The sequence below is a fragment of the Chenopodium album genome, chromosome 26, assembly GCF_948465745.1.
Source record: "Chenopodium album chromosome 26, dcCheAlbu1.1, whole genome shotgun sequence".
NCBI lineage: Eukaryota > Viridiplantae > Streptophyta > Magnoliopsida > Caryophyllales > Amaranthaceae > Chenopodium > Chenopodium album.
The window spans coordinates 9,556,394-9,571,716 of record NC_137859.1 but is presented as its reverse complement, the minus strand read 5'-3'; the positions used below and the strand labels follow the sequence as shown (position 1 = coordinate 9,571,716).

Here is a 15,323-nt window from a genome sequence, read left to right as displayed (position 1 = left end):
AAAATATCAAATAAAAAAATATAAAAAAAACCCTATACTGCCCTCATATATGCATGCTAAACATATACAAAGTAGGTGTTATGCGCCTAGATGCACTCCTTTTACTAATATATAAGTAAGATATAGATATGAAGTACTCGTACTCCGTATACAAGATCATATGCACATCATGTTATCAAGTATTCCGTATACACAAAAGACGTCAACATAATCGTTACCAAAAAGACATGTCGCGCAAAAAGAAGGGAATCGGAGACCCTTTTAAGCTTACAAAATGCAAAAGACTCGCTCCTCTTTATTTTTAATTTTCTCTCTCCTCAATCATCCACCCCCAAAACTCCACTCCTAAAATCTCTTCACAGCTTTGGAGCACACATTTTCAGATAACATCCCATTATTATTTTCATTTTTTAATTTTTATAAAATTAAAAACAAATCCTAAACAAAAGTCAAAAATAGATACCCAAAAGACAAATATTAACAACATAGATTTTTCCCAAAAAAATTAAAAAAAAAAACTCCATTATTATCTTCCTATCAATTTTAATTTCCCCTTTTAATTTTCCTTTTTTTGAGGAATTTTTTTATCCTTTTTTTCTTTTTTGCAATTTTATTTTTATTTTCCAAAAATTCAGAAATTGGGCGCCATTGAAGCTGCCCAAAAATAGGGTCAGATCTGAAGCGGTAATATCCAAAATAACGGACAAATTTAGGTATTCATACATTTTCTCTCTCCTCTCTTTTCGTTACTGTTGCTCTTTTCAATTTCATCAAAAGAAAATTCATTTTTTGATTTTCTTTTTGCTGGATGATCTTTTGTTCTTCTACAATTTGTTCATCTTTTATCTGAGTTACATTATCAGCTAATTTTCTGCAATTAACCAATGAAAAATTTGGTGAGTTTTTATTTTTTTTTAAGCTAATTTGAGCTAAAATTGTATTTTATTTTCAAATTTCTGTGATTTTTTTTATATGTTGTGAAATTATTATTAATAAATTTAATTGTTTTTCTGGCGAATTTGTCCTATTTGTATAAGAATATTTACCCAGCATTTTATTTGTTTTTATATATCTTCAATTCATGTACTTACAAAATTTTATAGAATTTGAAAATGTGAAGTTTCTAATTTGTTTATTAGTAGTAACAGAATTGTGAATCTCAATAATATAAAGCAGAAAAAACAAATGTAAACCGCGATTTCCTATGAAGACAAATCTTTGCAGTTTCCCATTCTTAATTTCTTGTTTTTCTGTCTTTCTTTAATTTATTATTATTTTGTTTCAAAATGTATGATTATAAACATTGAATATGATGATTATGTTGCATAATTACTTATAATGAGACATATTTTGATTGAAATGAGATGCAATTGATTGCAATGCAAGAATATGATTGAAATTTTGATTGTATGTTTTGTTGGGAAAAATTGTATGTGTGTAGTACAGATTGAATGGATAGTGACGGTGGTGGCGTAGCTACTGCTGTTCCTTCTCGGAGACTGACGACCCACCACTCCACCCTTCGCGACACCTTCATTGCAGCCGATCTATCTGATGCAATTAACCGCGAATTTAGCCATAATTCTTCTGTAGTTAATAGCACTACTAGCCCAAGACGGGTGTCAAACGTCACGCTGGGTGCTGTACTTAATAGTGACAGGAAATCACCACCACCAGCTAACATAGTTGTCAGAACCCTCCTTGAGGTTATACGTAACGACGAGACCCTTACCCCTAGAAGTGGTGGAGGCTCCCCTAACGGAAAGAAGACGTGGAAGTCTTTTAAAGATCGCCTTAAGCTTAAGAGGAATCAGAATTTTAGTCAGAATCAGAATCCAAATTCACGGAATTGGACATCTTCTTTGCCTGTTCCACAGTCAGACGTGATTCCTAGCTCAAGATCATCGTTAGGTGAAGTGATGGCGAATAGAAACTCCCTTAGAAGCAGTTCGCTTAGGAGAGTTGATACTGTTCCAGCTGATGATCTGACCTTGAGGGAGGTTGATAGTGGTGGGTCTCCTAGGGGTGGCAGTAGTTTCAGGCTGTCTGCGGCTTTGGCTGCTGAGAGGGAGCAGACTCGTAGGAGGCTGTCAAGGGAGCTGGATGAGGGTAATCGAAGTAGGAATGAGAATGATGAAATAGAAGTGTCCCCTCATGGAGATGAAGATGAGGATGACGATGATGAGGATGGAGGAGCAATCCCTAATCTTGGGCCTCCAGCAAACCAGCCATTGCGAATGTCATTGATGGATTTGTTGGAGGAGACTGATCGACAGGCTGGGATTAGTGGGCCTACATACAGGTTGGATGATGAAGAAGAGGAAGAGGAAGAAGAGGAAGAGGTGGAGGTTGAAGAAGAGGTACAGGACGTGGGAAAAGGAGAGTTTTCTTGTTGTGTGTGTATGGTGAGGCATAAAGGTGCAGCGTTCATTCCTTGTGGCCATACGTTTTGCAGGTTATGTTCGAGGGAGCTCTTTGTTCAAAGGGGGAACTGTCCACTCTGCAATAATTTCATCTTGGAGATTTTGGATATCTTTTAAGGGTTGCTTTGATTATTATGATCTTGGCCTATAAAAACTCGACTCTTGCATAATGTGGGGAAACTGGTGATGAATATTTGAATGTCAAGAGAAAACAGTCTAACCAACTTCAGCTTAAGTATATCAAATCATAGGGATGTGAATGCCATTCGAGAATCAGGAAGGATTTTGTTTCCTTGATTTTTATCTCATGGTTAAGGATATCTGCTTGTGTATGTATACTGTATCTTATTAGTCAATAGTAGATTTATGAAACTATATGTGTAAGGTCCATTACTGGATCAAACTTCTATAATATAGTATTATCTTCTATAATTTTTAACCTTGATATGAGTCAGTGATCTGTTTGGTGGACGATCTGTTTCAGTTTGCTGTTAATTTAACATGAGATGTGCAAGCATCACCATCAGCTGAAATTTCGGTACTTGTCTGGCAAACAAAACAAGGTTAGTGATGCTTTATCATAACTGACAATACTCATAAATTAAGATTCAATCGAAGATATGTATGGCATCTTTGAAATCCTGGGAATCTTCTGATGAACATGATCATCTATAGTAACAGAAGATCTGGTGTCGCCTTTTTCCCTGAACTTGCAATTTTGCCTTTCGCGGCATTTGGTGGAAGATGTCCATTGTAGCAAGATAAGGATAGTTGCTTGAATCCGAGTACTTGCACTGTGCTTAGCCCACATTTAATTAGCATATGTGCAGCAGAAAACAGCATTCATTATCATCAGAAAAGCTGAATCAGCATTCATAGTTTGTATAGATAATGAAAATGATCAGTGGAAGCTGATTCAGAAAAGGATATCCATGCACAAACATCACATGAAGCATTGTTAAAAATTAATAATGATAGTTCACTATCAGTCTGTGAACCCCCCCTCCATTTTCCTAACATTGGTCCCTGTTAGTGTAATTGTGCCGAAAAATACTTTGTTGGATAAAGTGGTCCTTTATCCTTTCATGCTGTTGTTAGCTTTTCTTTGATCTTGTGAACGCACTTCTTTACCCGAATCCCCCATGGTGATAAAACACCATGTCAAGATGGGTAAAAGAGTTCTGCTTCTCTAAACACAACCCTATACCTGTTAAAATATCCAAACTCGCCCCTGTATTAGATCTATATGCTCATCTAGCACGATTGATTAACCAATTGGGCAATAGGTCACGTTGTACCCCCCTTCCCCAAACCTTAAGCTTCATGATTTGTGTATTATAAGATTTAGATTGTGCTAAAAAGGAACTTATATATACAATTATAATTATGATTCAATAACCAAGTACAGATTGCATTTCATTACAATTAGCTGATTCACTAGTAGGGGATGGTATATCTTCAGGATCCCTCTTGGGTTTAACCCACCTCCCATAAGCATTCTGAACCAGACCTTTATTCGCAACCTGGTACCAACGAGGCGGTATCCTGAGCTCGTTAATCAACAGATCACACTCTTTGTTCACCAAAGCTATATCCCTTGTAGCATCAGGCCGAAAAGGCACCTTAGAACTCTCATAACCATCCAGCAAATGCAGGTAAGTCTCTAGCATATGATGTCCTAGCAGCTGCAACCCTCGTTTCAAATACGGAGAAGCTCTCGCGTCAAGCTTCAGCTCAACACCAGCATGAGGGTGAATCCACTGTAATCCCCCTGTAATCTCATCAAAATTCTGTAAGCTCTCATTGTTAAAGACCATTCCTGCAGTCCAAGGAACTACGTCTTGCTTAACAACAACGCGTAGTATCTTGACTCCTAGCTCGTGTAGCTCGTCTCTGAAGACCGAGTTTCCAATCCTTGGGGCAGCAAAGGATATGACACTAACAGGAAGATTGACGAATATTGCAGCCGCCTCGTATGCATTGAGCAGAGCCAAGGCACCACCTAAACTATGCCCTGTTATTGTAAGACTAACTTGTTCCCCTCTTTTCTTGTAAAAATCTATTATTTTTGATAACTCTTGCATCACTTGTTCTGAAGCACTTGATTTGTTATACCTCGAGGATCGAAATTTCGTAGTGTATATACTTAGAAAACCTTCCTCAACTTTGGCATCACCGTGCCCAAATGTCTCCAAATTACGCTGAAAATCTTCGTACCACTCGGATGCAGACACCGTCCCTCGCCATGACACTACAACGTCTCTCCTGCCAATGCGGCGTGACTCTTCATCATCACTAACCGCGACAAACCCCATCCAATTCGAGTGTGTGCTCCAAGTCTCGGCCACTTGCGACTTCTCTAGCCATCTAGGCAGATCAATTTGAGAAGTCGCGTAGATGTACTTTGTAACGTGATATCCGTGTCGTGTTAACCCGAGCTTTTCAAATAGCTTGTTCCGGTTATACCTACAACTACCACAATATTCGGAGTATGGATCGTAGTCGAAAGCATCGTATGTTGCTTGAGCTAATTCACCGTATTTGAGTAGCTCTTGCCTTAAAGAAGGGTTAATAGGGTCTAAAAGGTCGTCCCAGTTGTTAGCACCATGAAATTCTTCCCAATTATTTGATATATCATCCTTAGGAAATGATATAGGGGTGTTACTTTTGTCCTCTAAAATTGTACTATAATTAGATTGGGTTAATGTTTTTTGGGTGTGTATGGATTCAATTTGGTTATGTAACATATGGGTAAGTGATTGGGCTAAACGGGTTGCCGGGTTAGACGCCTTAGACGACCGGTTAGTGTCGTCGAAGAGAAGTTCTTGTCGAGCACGAACCGGCCGTGGAAGGCGGCGAGTGATTGTGAAGTGGTGGTTGATGGTGGGTTGGATTGCCTTCATGGTGCCTAGTTAAACTTGTAAAAGTTTGGAAGAAAGATTGTGGTTGTTGAAATATGATTTTTTTTGGAGCGTTATTTATATATAAAGAAAGTCAAATTAAACATGTGGACTGTGTGAGAGTTTTAGTGTATGATTATGACTTTGTTGACGAACTCTCAACCACCATAATTTCCTTTAGAAAATTGAACCGCGTTAAACTATGACATTTGATTTGGATGATTTTTGAGAAAAGTCTTCTTTTTTTCTTTTTTTGTTTTTTCTTTTTCAAATTCTTTTTTAGTGTTTTATTTATTTATAATAGTGTAACCTCACCGATTGACTTAATATTTGTACTCGTATGAAAGGTCGGTTAAAATAAATACTTAAAACGAACTTCTGCATGACATGCACAATCTGTTTTAACTTGCAGTGCTCGTCACTCTAAAGTACTCCTACCAATGATCCAATTCCCAATTTACACAAACCTAAACAAAGGTCTAAATCAACGGTCTCTCGTTCAGCATCGATAGTCACAACTCACAAATGGGGTCACACTAATTTTCATTTGTGGCTGGCCACACGGTATGTCCGTATGGCCAGAGTTACTCGCTTAGGGTTTTGTGGCCGAAGTTACTCAGTCATGGATTAGTCATCGGTGTTTTTCGTGTATTAACTTGTCGCATGGTATGTCGAACCACACCAAAAAAAAAAAGGTTGTTACAAACAAGTTTGAACTTTTGTTTTTTTGACACCTCTAGTTTGAAGTGCTTTCCCTTGTATTGTGGGCAAGAAGGGGCATCCCCATGCACACGCCACCACCATCCGACCCGTTCATGACACATGTATGGTTTACAACGCCAATATGAGTAAATTTTTCCAACTAACATTTTTATCAAAGAAAAAAAAATTACTCCGTAATAAATTAATCCCATGTTTAATACGAGTAGTTACCAAGCACTCAAACTGAAGCATTGAAAATCAACATTTGCTTATTACTCCCTCCGTCCCTGAAAGAACGATCCATTTGACTTAATTTTAGTCTAAAAAATAATGACCCATTTGCATTAAAACACCCACCAATTTGCAACAATGTTTGTGCAAAATTAGCTTTCCCATATAAAATTTTGATTTTCCATGTAATTTTATTATTTTCTCTCTCTATTATTTTACAAACCCCATGTAAATTTATCTTTCTAACATACTTTTACTTCTTTTCCCCGCGTAATCAACCCAAATGAGTCGTTCTTTCGGAGACGGAGGGAGTATTTCTCGTCCTGAATCTCACACTCTTGGAGTCTTGACTCTCCCAATTGTATAAGCAGTGGTCAATACTCCCAGTCCCAAGCCAACGGCCCCAACTCCCAAATCTCAATTTCAGGTCTTATTTTACTCGTTTCACTTAGCATGAGCTTATATGATTCGTAATATTGTATATTTCATTAATACTTCAAGTCCCAACTGGCCCAACTCCCAAAACAGAAGTGCTCTGTCTCGCTATAAGACGTTTGAAAAAACTTGTTCCATCAACTCGTACTTCCCGAACACAAGTGTTCAATATTGTTACAAGATGTTTGGAAAAATTAGTTGCAATTAATATAAAGATATTTGAAAAAATGTATTCCTTTAAAATTAGACACAATTAGTACCAGTGTGGCAGTATAGATATATAAAGTGAGTTTTTTTTTTTTTTTTTTTTAATTATCTCTGATTTTTTTATAGTTTCAACTTTTGAGGATTATTTGAGAGATATAAAATATTTCAAAGCTGCAACTAAATAAAATTGGAGGCAGTATAAAAGTTTTTAGAAGTTGGTCTCACCTAAAATTTGTCCAAACGAGAAAGGGATTTCAATTTTCGAGTTGGACGGAGAACTGTGTAAGGAACTTCGTTTTCCAAGTTGGACGGAGAAGACAAGAAGAGTAACATAAAGGATTATTCACTTTCTTTAGCATTATTGCGACTATTACTCTGGTAATTGTAGAGCATCATACTGTAACATAACTACATAACGACCATATATTTCAAAGTGGGTCGAGTTCACACTTAACTAATTTATGATAAAATTCCACGTGCTCTAATATACATAAATCACAAGGAAAAAACAAAACTGAGGGTCAATATCAAATTGTCAACTCAGCTTCTTTTTGTTTTTGTTTTTGTGCTAGATCAGTAATCTTACTCCAGCTAAATTAGCTATAGCAATATAGCATGCATTAATCTTATTAGCAAACTACGAGAATTTAAACATTAATTGCACAACGATGTCTTAAATAAACCTTGTTGGTAAATTACGGTGGTTATAATTGGTCGGAACTGCAGATGATATGGCTGTTGTTTGCAAGATGGAACAGTCAAGGGTAGTTTCTGTGGCACATTCAAATGTTACGACAGTTCTATTTGTGGAAGGCTATTGGACTGTAATAGTGTAATGCTTATTTGAGGTGTTTTACAGATCGTATGATATATTCAGACCAACTACTGATGCTGCTACTCGTCAGAATGGCACAGTAGGTGAGACTCAAAGGGAGGAGCTGTTAGCCATGGAAGTGAAGAAGTTGAAGGCTACGGCTTCAGTGGAGGTGGCGAAGGCTTTGACTGGTGCTTTATAGATTGAAGATTGCACAGCATCTTGGTTTAAATTCGGTAGTATGGGCATGCGAGGTTTTGGGGCTGATTCAAAAGGTGAATTCTAGACAAGATTAGTAAAGCTGTTGGGTCTTAATTAAAGTCTTTGCAACTTCGTTTATTGCTTATTGTTTCAGTTATGTGGAGCGGAAGAGTGACACAGCATGTAGCCCATCTATCTTGTAGCTAGATTCTCTCCCCGGTGAAACGGAACATGGTAGTACTGATATCTTACTGCAGGAGGTGTATATATTCTTGCAGACTTCTATTTTGTGACGGAATTGAAGTTCCACAACCAGTCTGGAAAAAGGAAAGAGGCTCTAGGAGCTTGTGAAAATTGAGGAATTACTTGCTAATCTAGTTCTGTTCCTATTTTCCTCTTTGTTAGGTAAGAGGATAATAAGGAAAATCATGCCTACAGACAGCTTCAGACAGTCAGTGATCAACATTGAGGCCAAGTTTACATATGAGAAAATACTTAACGTTGTAAATTAAATGAGCTTAATTATAAATAAAATTCAATAGCGTATGTACAAATGCAGCATACTCCAAAGTACATCTTTATAACAAATCACTAATGATACAACAACAATATTGGCAAATGCCAGAAGTAACCTATCGGGAAAAAAATGAGGTGCTGCACCATTATAATACTCCATGACTTTTTTCAATACAAAACTACCTATAGCCTATGGAATTGGTGGCGCTTTATATCACCAGCCTAAGGTCTGAGTGGCAGCATGTGAGCTTTTCTTTTTCTAACCTACCAGAGTATAACTATCCCGAGACTTCTGAGCAGTGGCTAATCTTGGACCATAAATAAGGAGGCCAATATTTGATACCCGACCTTCAATGTAAAAGTTGGACATGTATCCACTAAGCCATGATATATGTATCAATGTATGCATAATTTAGACAACACACCCAACAAATATCCACCATTGCTTCTGAGTAACTTATCTAGCATCAGACCATCCTTTAGTTACCCTGCGTTGATTAGGGCAGGCATCTGGTTGCCTCACTATGTAAATCTGATCTCCAGCCACTTTCTCATGATCTTGATTTCTGTACCAAGTCCAAAGAGCATAAGTTGCATTTTTCACCTGCAAATCATATAACCACGAAGGATTTTATTAGGCTTGAATGGGAGGCATGTATACAATTAAATGCATGAACTAAAATTCTGCAAGAATAAATAGGATAAGGATAGGGGAAAGGAAACCTCTAGGATTCCATGGCCAAAGCTACTCTCTCTGTACGCGCTGAAATCTGGCTGACGATCCCAGCAGAAGTTGCCTGCAGCTGGACCAGATGTAAAGTTAGCAGCACAGAAGCCACCCATGTATTTATCTGGAGTCGTTGATGGCTCAGGGCAATTTCCAGGCTCATCAGCATGCTCAACTGCCATTTTCTCTCGATTACCCCCATCCCCTATTGTAATGTGAATAGGAGCACAAGGATCTAGGGTATAATTATATACTCTGTTTGATCTCTCATAGGCATGCACCTGAAGTTGCATCCAGCAATGTTATTCAGCAGTGAATGGCAGAATTCAGGTAATTATAGGAAAACAGAAGCAATGAAGAGATGCAAGATAACAGCCAATTGCAAGCAGTGCACTTGCACTAAATCCTGAATTCTTGACTATGTAGATATATTCACTTAGAAGAAAGAAAACGTCATGTCTACCTATGTCAAAGAACTATGCTCTCATCAGCTGACTGCCTTCACTCAATGAAGGCTTGAGACAGCGTAGCACACAAATTTTAAATCTAATTGTCATATCTATGTCAAAGAACTAAGTTCAATTCCGTCAAATGCAATCATTCAATGATGGCTTAAATTAACATATGTCTCTCAAGTTGTGATGGATGGTGAATTGATCACTAATCTAATCCAATAAGTTCTATGTGTATCACATGTGACATTATGGTACTTACGTGTCCATTGAAGACTGCATCTACACCATAGGAATAGAGCAAGTCTTCCATTGCAACTCTCATGCACTCTGCTTCTCTGTAATGAGCTTTGTAAGAAGTGTACCATGGTGGATGCCATGCAACAACAAGCCATGGAGTCACATCTCTGTCAACTTTAGCCAAGTCTCTCTCCAACCATTTGTATTGAACAGCTGAAAAGAAAAAAGTTAGAAATGGACATTTTCACTTTCTGATGCAAGAAAATCACATAACCAAAAGAACTCAGAGTACCTGATTCATTGTAAGCAATATAAGCCCCAAGCATTATGAAATGTATTCCCCCGGCATTAAACGAATAGTAGAATGTAGATGTTGATCCGCTCTCTTCTGATGGAAAAGCAAATCGGGAACTGTATGCTTCAAAAGTTTTATGATCAACTTGTTCCTCTATTTCATGATTTCCTTCAACCACCATTATCGGAACCCTAGATATCAAATTCTGCATGAACCTGTGAAGAATCATTTCATAGGAAGTCAGCAACTAAAGGAGGATATCTGCAAGTGTAAAGACTTCTGCCACAATCAATATAGTGAAGATATGGAAATGAAGTTGGCATCACCTTCCCCAATAATCCCAACGGGGCTGATACGTTTCATGAATGGGGCTATCTGGAAAAGAGCAGGAATAACAATCAGAGCCAGTTCCATTAGTGAGATACAGGTTTGCATAAGTCACGTCACCAACCAGGAGAAGAAGATCTGGTTGATTGCTAGATATGTGACTAATGGTGGCTGTTGTGTTATATGTAAGACCCAAGTCACCAACAATTGCAATTTTTCCAGGATAATTATGAGGTCCAGGAACTGGCATAGTCTTGAAATGGAACAGGCCGCTCATGGCTGGTATTGAGGGATCTCCACATCGATAATAGTACAATGTATTAGGTTTCAACCCTACACAGAATAAAGATCAGACAGAGCTCAGAATGTGAAACCAATTTGCCAAACTGGCATGGAGGATTTATGCTACGAAGTATAATACAACTCCAGGCATAATATACAAGTACAACAAGTGTGAGGTTAAACAAAAACGCTATCGAGAATAACAACTAAAGTAACATGGCTCTAAAATCATGTTTTACAGCAACATTATCCCTACAACAATGTTAACATTTCTAAAGGATCTTACTTTCCTCATAATTGGTAATACGTTATTGATAAACGTGCAAGGAAACAAGATAGAGAGGAGGAGATCAATCTTAACAGAAAGGATACAACATATACAAAGAGGTCAATACTTCACTGGCTGTAAAAAAACATTGTGTTTGGGGTCTTTCCAATCAAACTAGGAGATCAATCCACCCTAGTTACACATTTTCCTTTCCGATCAAAGTTCTTGCTATTTCTACCTTTGCTTTCTCATCCCACATGATATTGTATTAACTTTGTAGAATGCGAAATTGTAAGGTTTTTGAATTCTAACACTAATTCACCAGGGACTAAAGTTTTACATAATTATTAGAATCTGATATACCTGTGAGACGAACATGGTGGATTATTCCAGAAGTATAATTCTGAAGGCCTTCGTAAGGATAAAGCTGACTGTATATTTGAGAATATCCAGTTGCTTCATGAGTTAACGCGTGCTGCAATACCCCAAAATGAACAACACTCTTGACGGATTCAGGATTCAACGGCTTTATGTCATAACCAATCTGAAATTCCCCTGAAAAACAAAATCATCCAGCATTTGCATCTTAATAACATAACTTAAGCATCATTGCAAATTTGTGTTCCAAATCTACACTAATATAGATAGAACCATTGCTACTGTCTACTATAATAATAATGGTATCAACAAAACCCACTACATAAATCAAAAAATAACCATACATCATGGCTTGACATTAACTTAATACTAACAAATTTAGTTGTCGCGTTATTACTTGTTAGTTCAAATAACTCCATCTACATGACATTCAATTCCACAATCATGATGCTTGACCAAAAAAGTTGTTTTACAAGATTAGATATATACTCATTTCAAATGTTTCAATGTTACAAGCAAGATCAGAAATCACTAATGTAAATGAATTCATTAGAAAAACACCAAAAATTCAAATCTTTAACACAGAACTAACCCCGAATTGAAATACAAGTAATTAAATAAGACCAACCAAGACAATCATCCAAATTCCTAACTATTAATTATGTACTCTAAGTATTATTATCTGCAGTAAATTGGCAATTAAAACTGACATCATCATTATGATGAATAAAAACAGAGTATATATGTTTAATACCAGTAAATCAATCTCCTTGAGTCCTTGATTCAAATTAACGTGAAATTGCATCTTAAGCAATATTAATTATTTCGTGTTTTTACATCAACCCGACAACCCGGCCCGAAACCACTAATTAGAAAATTGAACATAGAGAAATTACGTAACCAATAAACATGCATGCAATTAATTACAACATCATCAAACAATTTCGCAAACAAACTTTCCAAATCAATTCACAAAAACACCATGCAATCAATCCAATCATCAATTTTTACAATTTCAGAAATTAAAAGTTCAAACTTTAAATATCACAAAAAATAATCAAATTCAAACAGATAATTTATCTCAAATTCTCCAATCATTCAGCTCAAACATTCAAAAACTAAAAAAAATCGAATCTTTTAAAAATCAAATTAAATCAATTGAATTGAAAGATTCAAACCTGTGATCCAAGAAATCCAAACGGAATAATAATCAGAAGAAAGAGTAACAGAAATCTGCTCAGGTTGAAACCCATTAACATGGCGTTGAACCCTAATATCTGACGGCGGCAAATCGACGGCGTTGCCGCGCAAGCTTACATCGTACGGCATAGTAACGGGCTTAAACGGGCCATCAAGAGTAGTCGGGATTTGAGCTGAAGAGAGAGAAAATAGTAGGAGAGAGAAAATCAAATAAATTATCGCCATTGTTGATTGGTTTCAGAGCTTTGACATAATTTAGCGTGTTCTGTGCTTAAACTGATGATATTAGTGGGTGTTGGAGAAGAGGAAGTTTGATGCTTACGAAAATATCAAATTGTAATTAATTTTATTTTATAATGAGATTGAGTATTGTTTAATAAGAACTTAAGAAGTGGTTCATTTTATAATGAATAGTGATAATGATTTTTTGTATGGAGATCGAAAAAGAATTTGAAGTGGGATAATCGAATATGCTTTTTCCCTTATAATGTTTTTTACTACAAAGATATATTGTTTCTGGGGTGATGGAGAAGAGGAATTATCGATACAAATATATAAAGGAGACCTAGCTTGTCTAAAACTGCTAAACATAAACCAACCGACTTTCCATTATTAGTATACCTAAAAAAAATATAATTTGTAAGAGTTAGCTTATAGCCTTATACTACTAAGTTACTAATTTTTTTTTTTATTTTTTTTTTTTTTTTTTTTTGACAACAGCACTAAATTACTAATAAACTACTAAGCTAATTCATTATACGTAATTGAATGTGTTTGACCTTTTAAAACAATGACATTTTAGGTATTTTACGTAGACACCAAACTTCTCAAGTGTTGACTTATATAGTAGAGATAATAGAACTCATTGAACAAACTTGTTCGAGCATTTCAATAGAATTAGATAAACACAAAACTTAATAAGAGTTGACTTATATAATAGAGATAATTGAACTAATGGGACAATTTGTTCGATTTTTTGACATAAGAGGGTGGCTTTTTTTGGGCAAGAAGTAAGATCAAGTCTGTTTTTTGGTTAGAAAAAAGATGTGCTTAAAGAAAACTTTACAGACCTCGATTGTTCTTTTTGTACCAAATTTAACATGTTGATTAAGTCCCAATTTTAGGAAGTTGATCAAATTCCATTAAAGATAATTGTGATTGTTGATGGGATAACATTAATGAAATCCGATCCAAGCCCAAGAATAGAGGGTGGATCAATATATGTACAAATCAACAGGCCAAGCTAATTGACTCAATCTCTTTGAAATTTTTGTTTATGCTTGCAATATAAGTATAACATTACGTGTATGAGATTTATGTACGTGTATTTCAAGTTATGTATACGTTATAACATGTATTATTAAGAAGACAATAATAAGTGTATGAGAGTGGTTTGTTATAGTGTTAGTTATTGTGCGCACATTTGTACCCACTTAGCATTAAAAAGACGTGTATATGGAATACTTGTGCATACAGCGTTACATTATTCACACACATTATCTTATACTCCGTATTGTGTGGTTGTTATCCATAACGTGAATGACATTACATGCAAACACCTCACAAAAATACCAATATGCTTTCCTTTAATTTAAGACTTTAAGTATATCCAGGTGTCCAAAAAATTGTAAAAATTTTCTAATTTTTTTAATAAAAGTTTTATAAAGTATCTTAAAGGGAGGCACAGACAATAAATATTACGTAGTTTAATCATTTATGTATGTCAAATCTTATATACGAACTCTAAAATTTTAAACCATACCATAACTCCCAAAGTAACCGAATATCCTGTTTGAGCAACGGATCTTTGTCAGAGCATGCACGCTCTGTTTCAGAAAATCTTCCAGTGTTAAATTCTGGGTTTGAGACATTCTTCATCCGTGAATAATAATTCTGGGGAAAACCAAATTCAGCAATTTGTTTCTATATAAACCAAACTTTTGCCGCCCAATCAATCCCATTTAATCCGGAAATTCAATCAACCTTTTTACGCTACATGTTCAATATTGGGCCCCACTTTGGGCCTGATTTGGGCTTTTTCTAAGAATTACAATTGGGCCAGAAGACAGTCCAAACCCGGGAACAATTGGGTCATGAATATGGTAGATTTTTAACAGGCTTGTGCACTTGGGCCGCATGGTCCAGAGCACATAAGCTACCAAACATAACATAGCCTTGTTCAAATATCTAATAGACTTGTTATTTCCCTCCATTTTTATTTGATTGCAACGGCTTTATTGGGTTGGTGCAAGGGTTTAGGTTTTCTAGAATATAAGAGCACTTAAATTATGTCTAAACCTCCTAACCTAAAGGTTAAAGTTAATGTTGCCTCCATTTCACAAAATAGTTACGGAATATACTTTAAATTTCGTTGGGGTTACAAATTTCATTTTCATTGATGTTTAATGTTTATGCTTTATACATATGGAAAAACACAATCACGTGTGATTTTGTTAGCTTTTTTTTTTTAATATGTATCAAGATGGAAGATGTTGCTTAGGTGATTGGATTTCCAGCGTAGCTATTTCCTATTTAGTTTCTTTCCTTCCCCTTTTAACATGGTTCTATAGTTAATGAATAGAGTTGGCTCATTTGAGTCTGTTATAATATTCTACTAACGATTGGACAACAAGTCAATTGTCTTTTAATTATTAAGGATGTAATTGACGCAGATCATTAGTTAGTCATTGCTAAACATTAAGGCTTTGGGCCATCCTCCTAAACA

The 15,323-nt window shown here is 36.1% G+C and overlaps 2 protein-coding genes and 1 pseudogene across 4 annotated transcripts; 1 reads left to right on the top strand and 2 right to left on the bottom strand.

Annotated features, from left to right (window-relative positions):
- The first annotated feature begins 281 nt into the window (after positions 1–281).
- On the top strand, positions 282–2,868 carry LOC145617265 (uncharacterized). 3 transcript variants are annotated; one of them, XM_081671964.1, is made up of 2 exons: positions 282–713; positions 1,447–2,868. In XM_081671964.1, exon 2 carries the CDS (start codon positions 1,452–1,454, stop codon positions 2,538–2,540), a length of 1,089 nt encoding a protein of 362 aa, XP_081528090.1. In that variant the 5' UTR covers positions 282–713; positions 1,447–1,451; the 3' UTR covers positions 2,541–2,868. The 3 variants fall into 3 exon arrangements, with proteins under 3 accessions (XP_081528090.1, XP_081528089.1, XP_081528091.1); XM_081671963.1 differs by having other exon boundaries at positions 283–713; positions 1,442–2,868; XM_081671965.1 differs by lacking the exon at positions 282–713 and adding an exon at positions 796–896 and having other exon boundaries at positions 1,442–2,868.
- An 863-nt stretch (positions 2,869–3,731) lies between these two features.
- LOC145617298 (phospholipase A1-Igamma1, chloroplastic pseudogene) lies at positions 3,732–5,359 on the bottom strand (annotated as a pseudogene).
- A 3,064-nt stretch (positions 5,360–8,423) lies between these two features.
- LOC145616406 (purple acid phosphatase 15-like) lies at positions 8,424–13,113 on the bottom strand. Its single transcript, XM_081671117.1, has 7 exons — positions 12,577–13,113; positions 11,384–11,575; positions 10,470–10,803; positions 10,141–10,358; positions 9,871–10,061; positions 9,153–9,437; positions 8,424–9,033 (listed from the first exon to the last, which is right to left on the bottom strand). Exons 1-7 carry the CDS (start codon positions 12,821–12,823, stop codon positions 8,887–8,889), a joined length of 1,614 nt encoding a protein of 537 aa, XP_081527243.1. The 5' UTR covers positions 12,824–13,113; the 3' UTR covers positions 8,424–8,886.
- Positions 13,114–15,323: the final 2,210 nt, after the last annotated feature.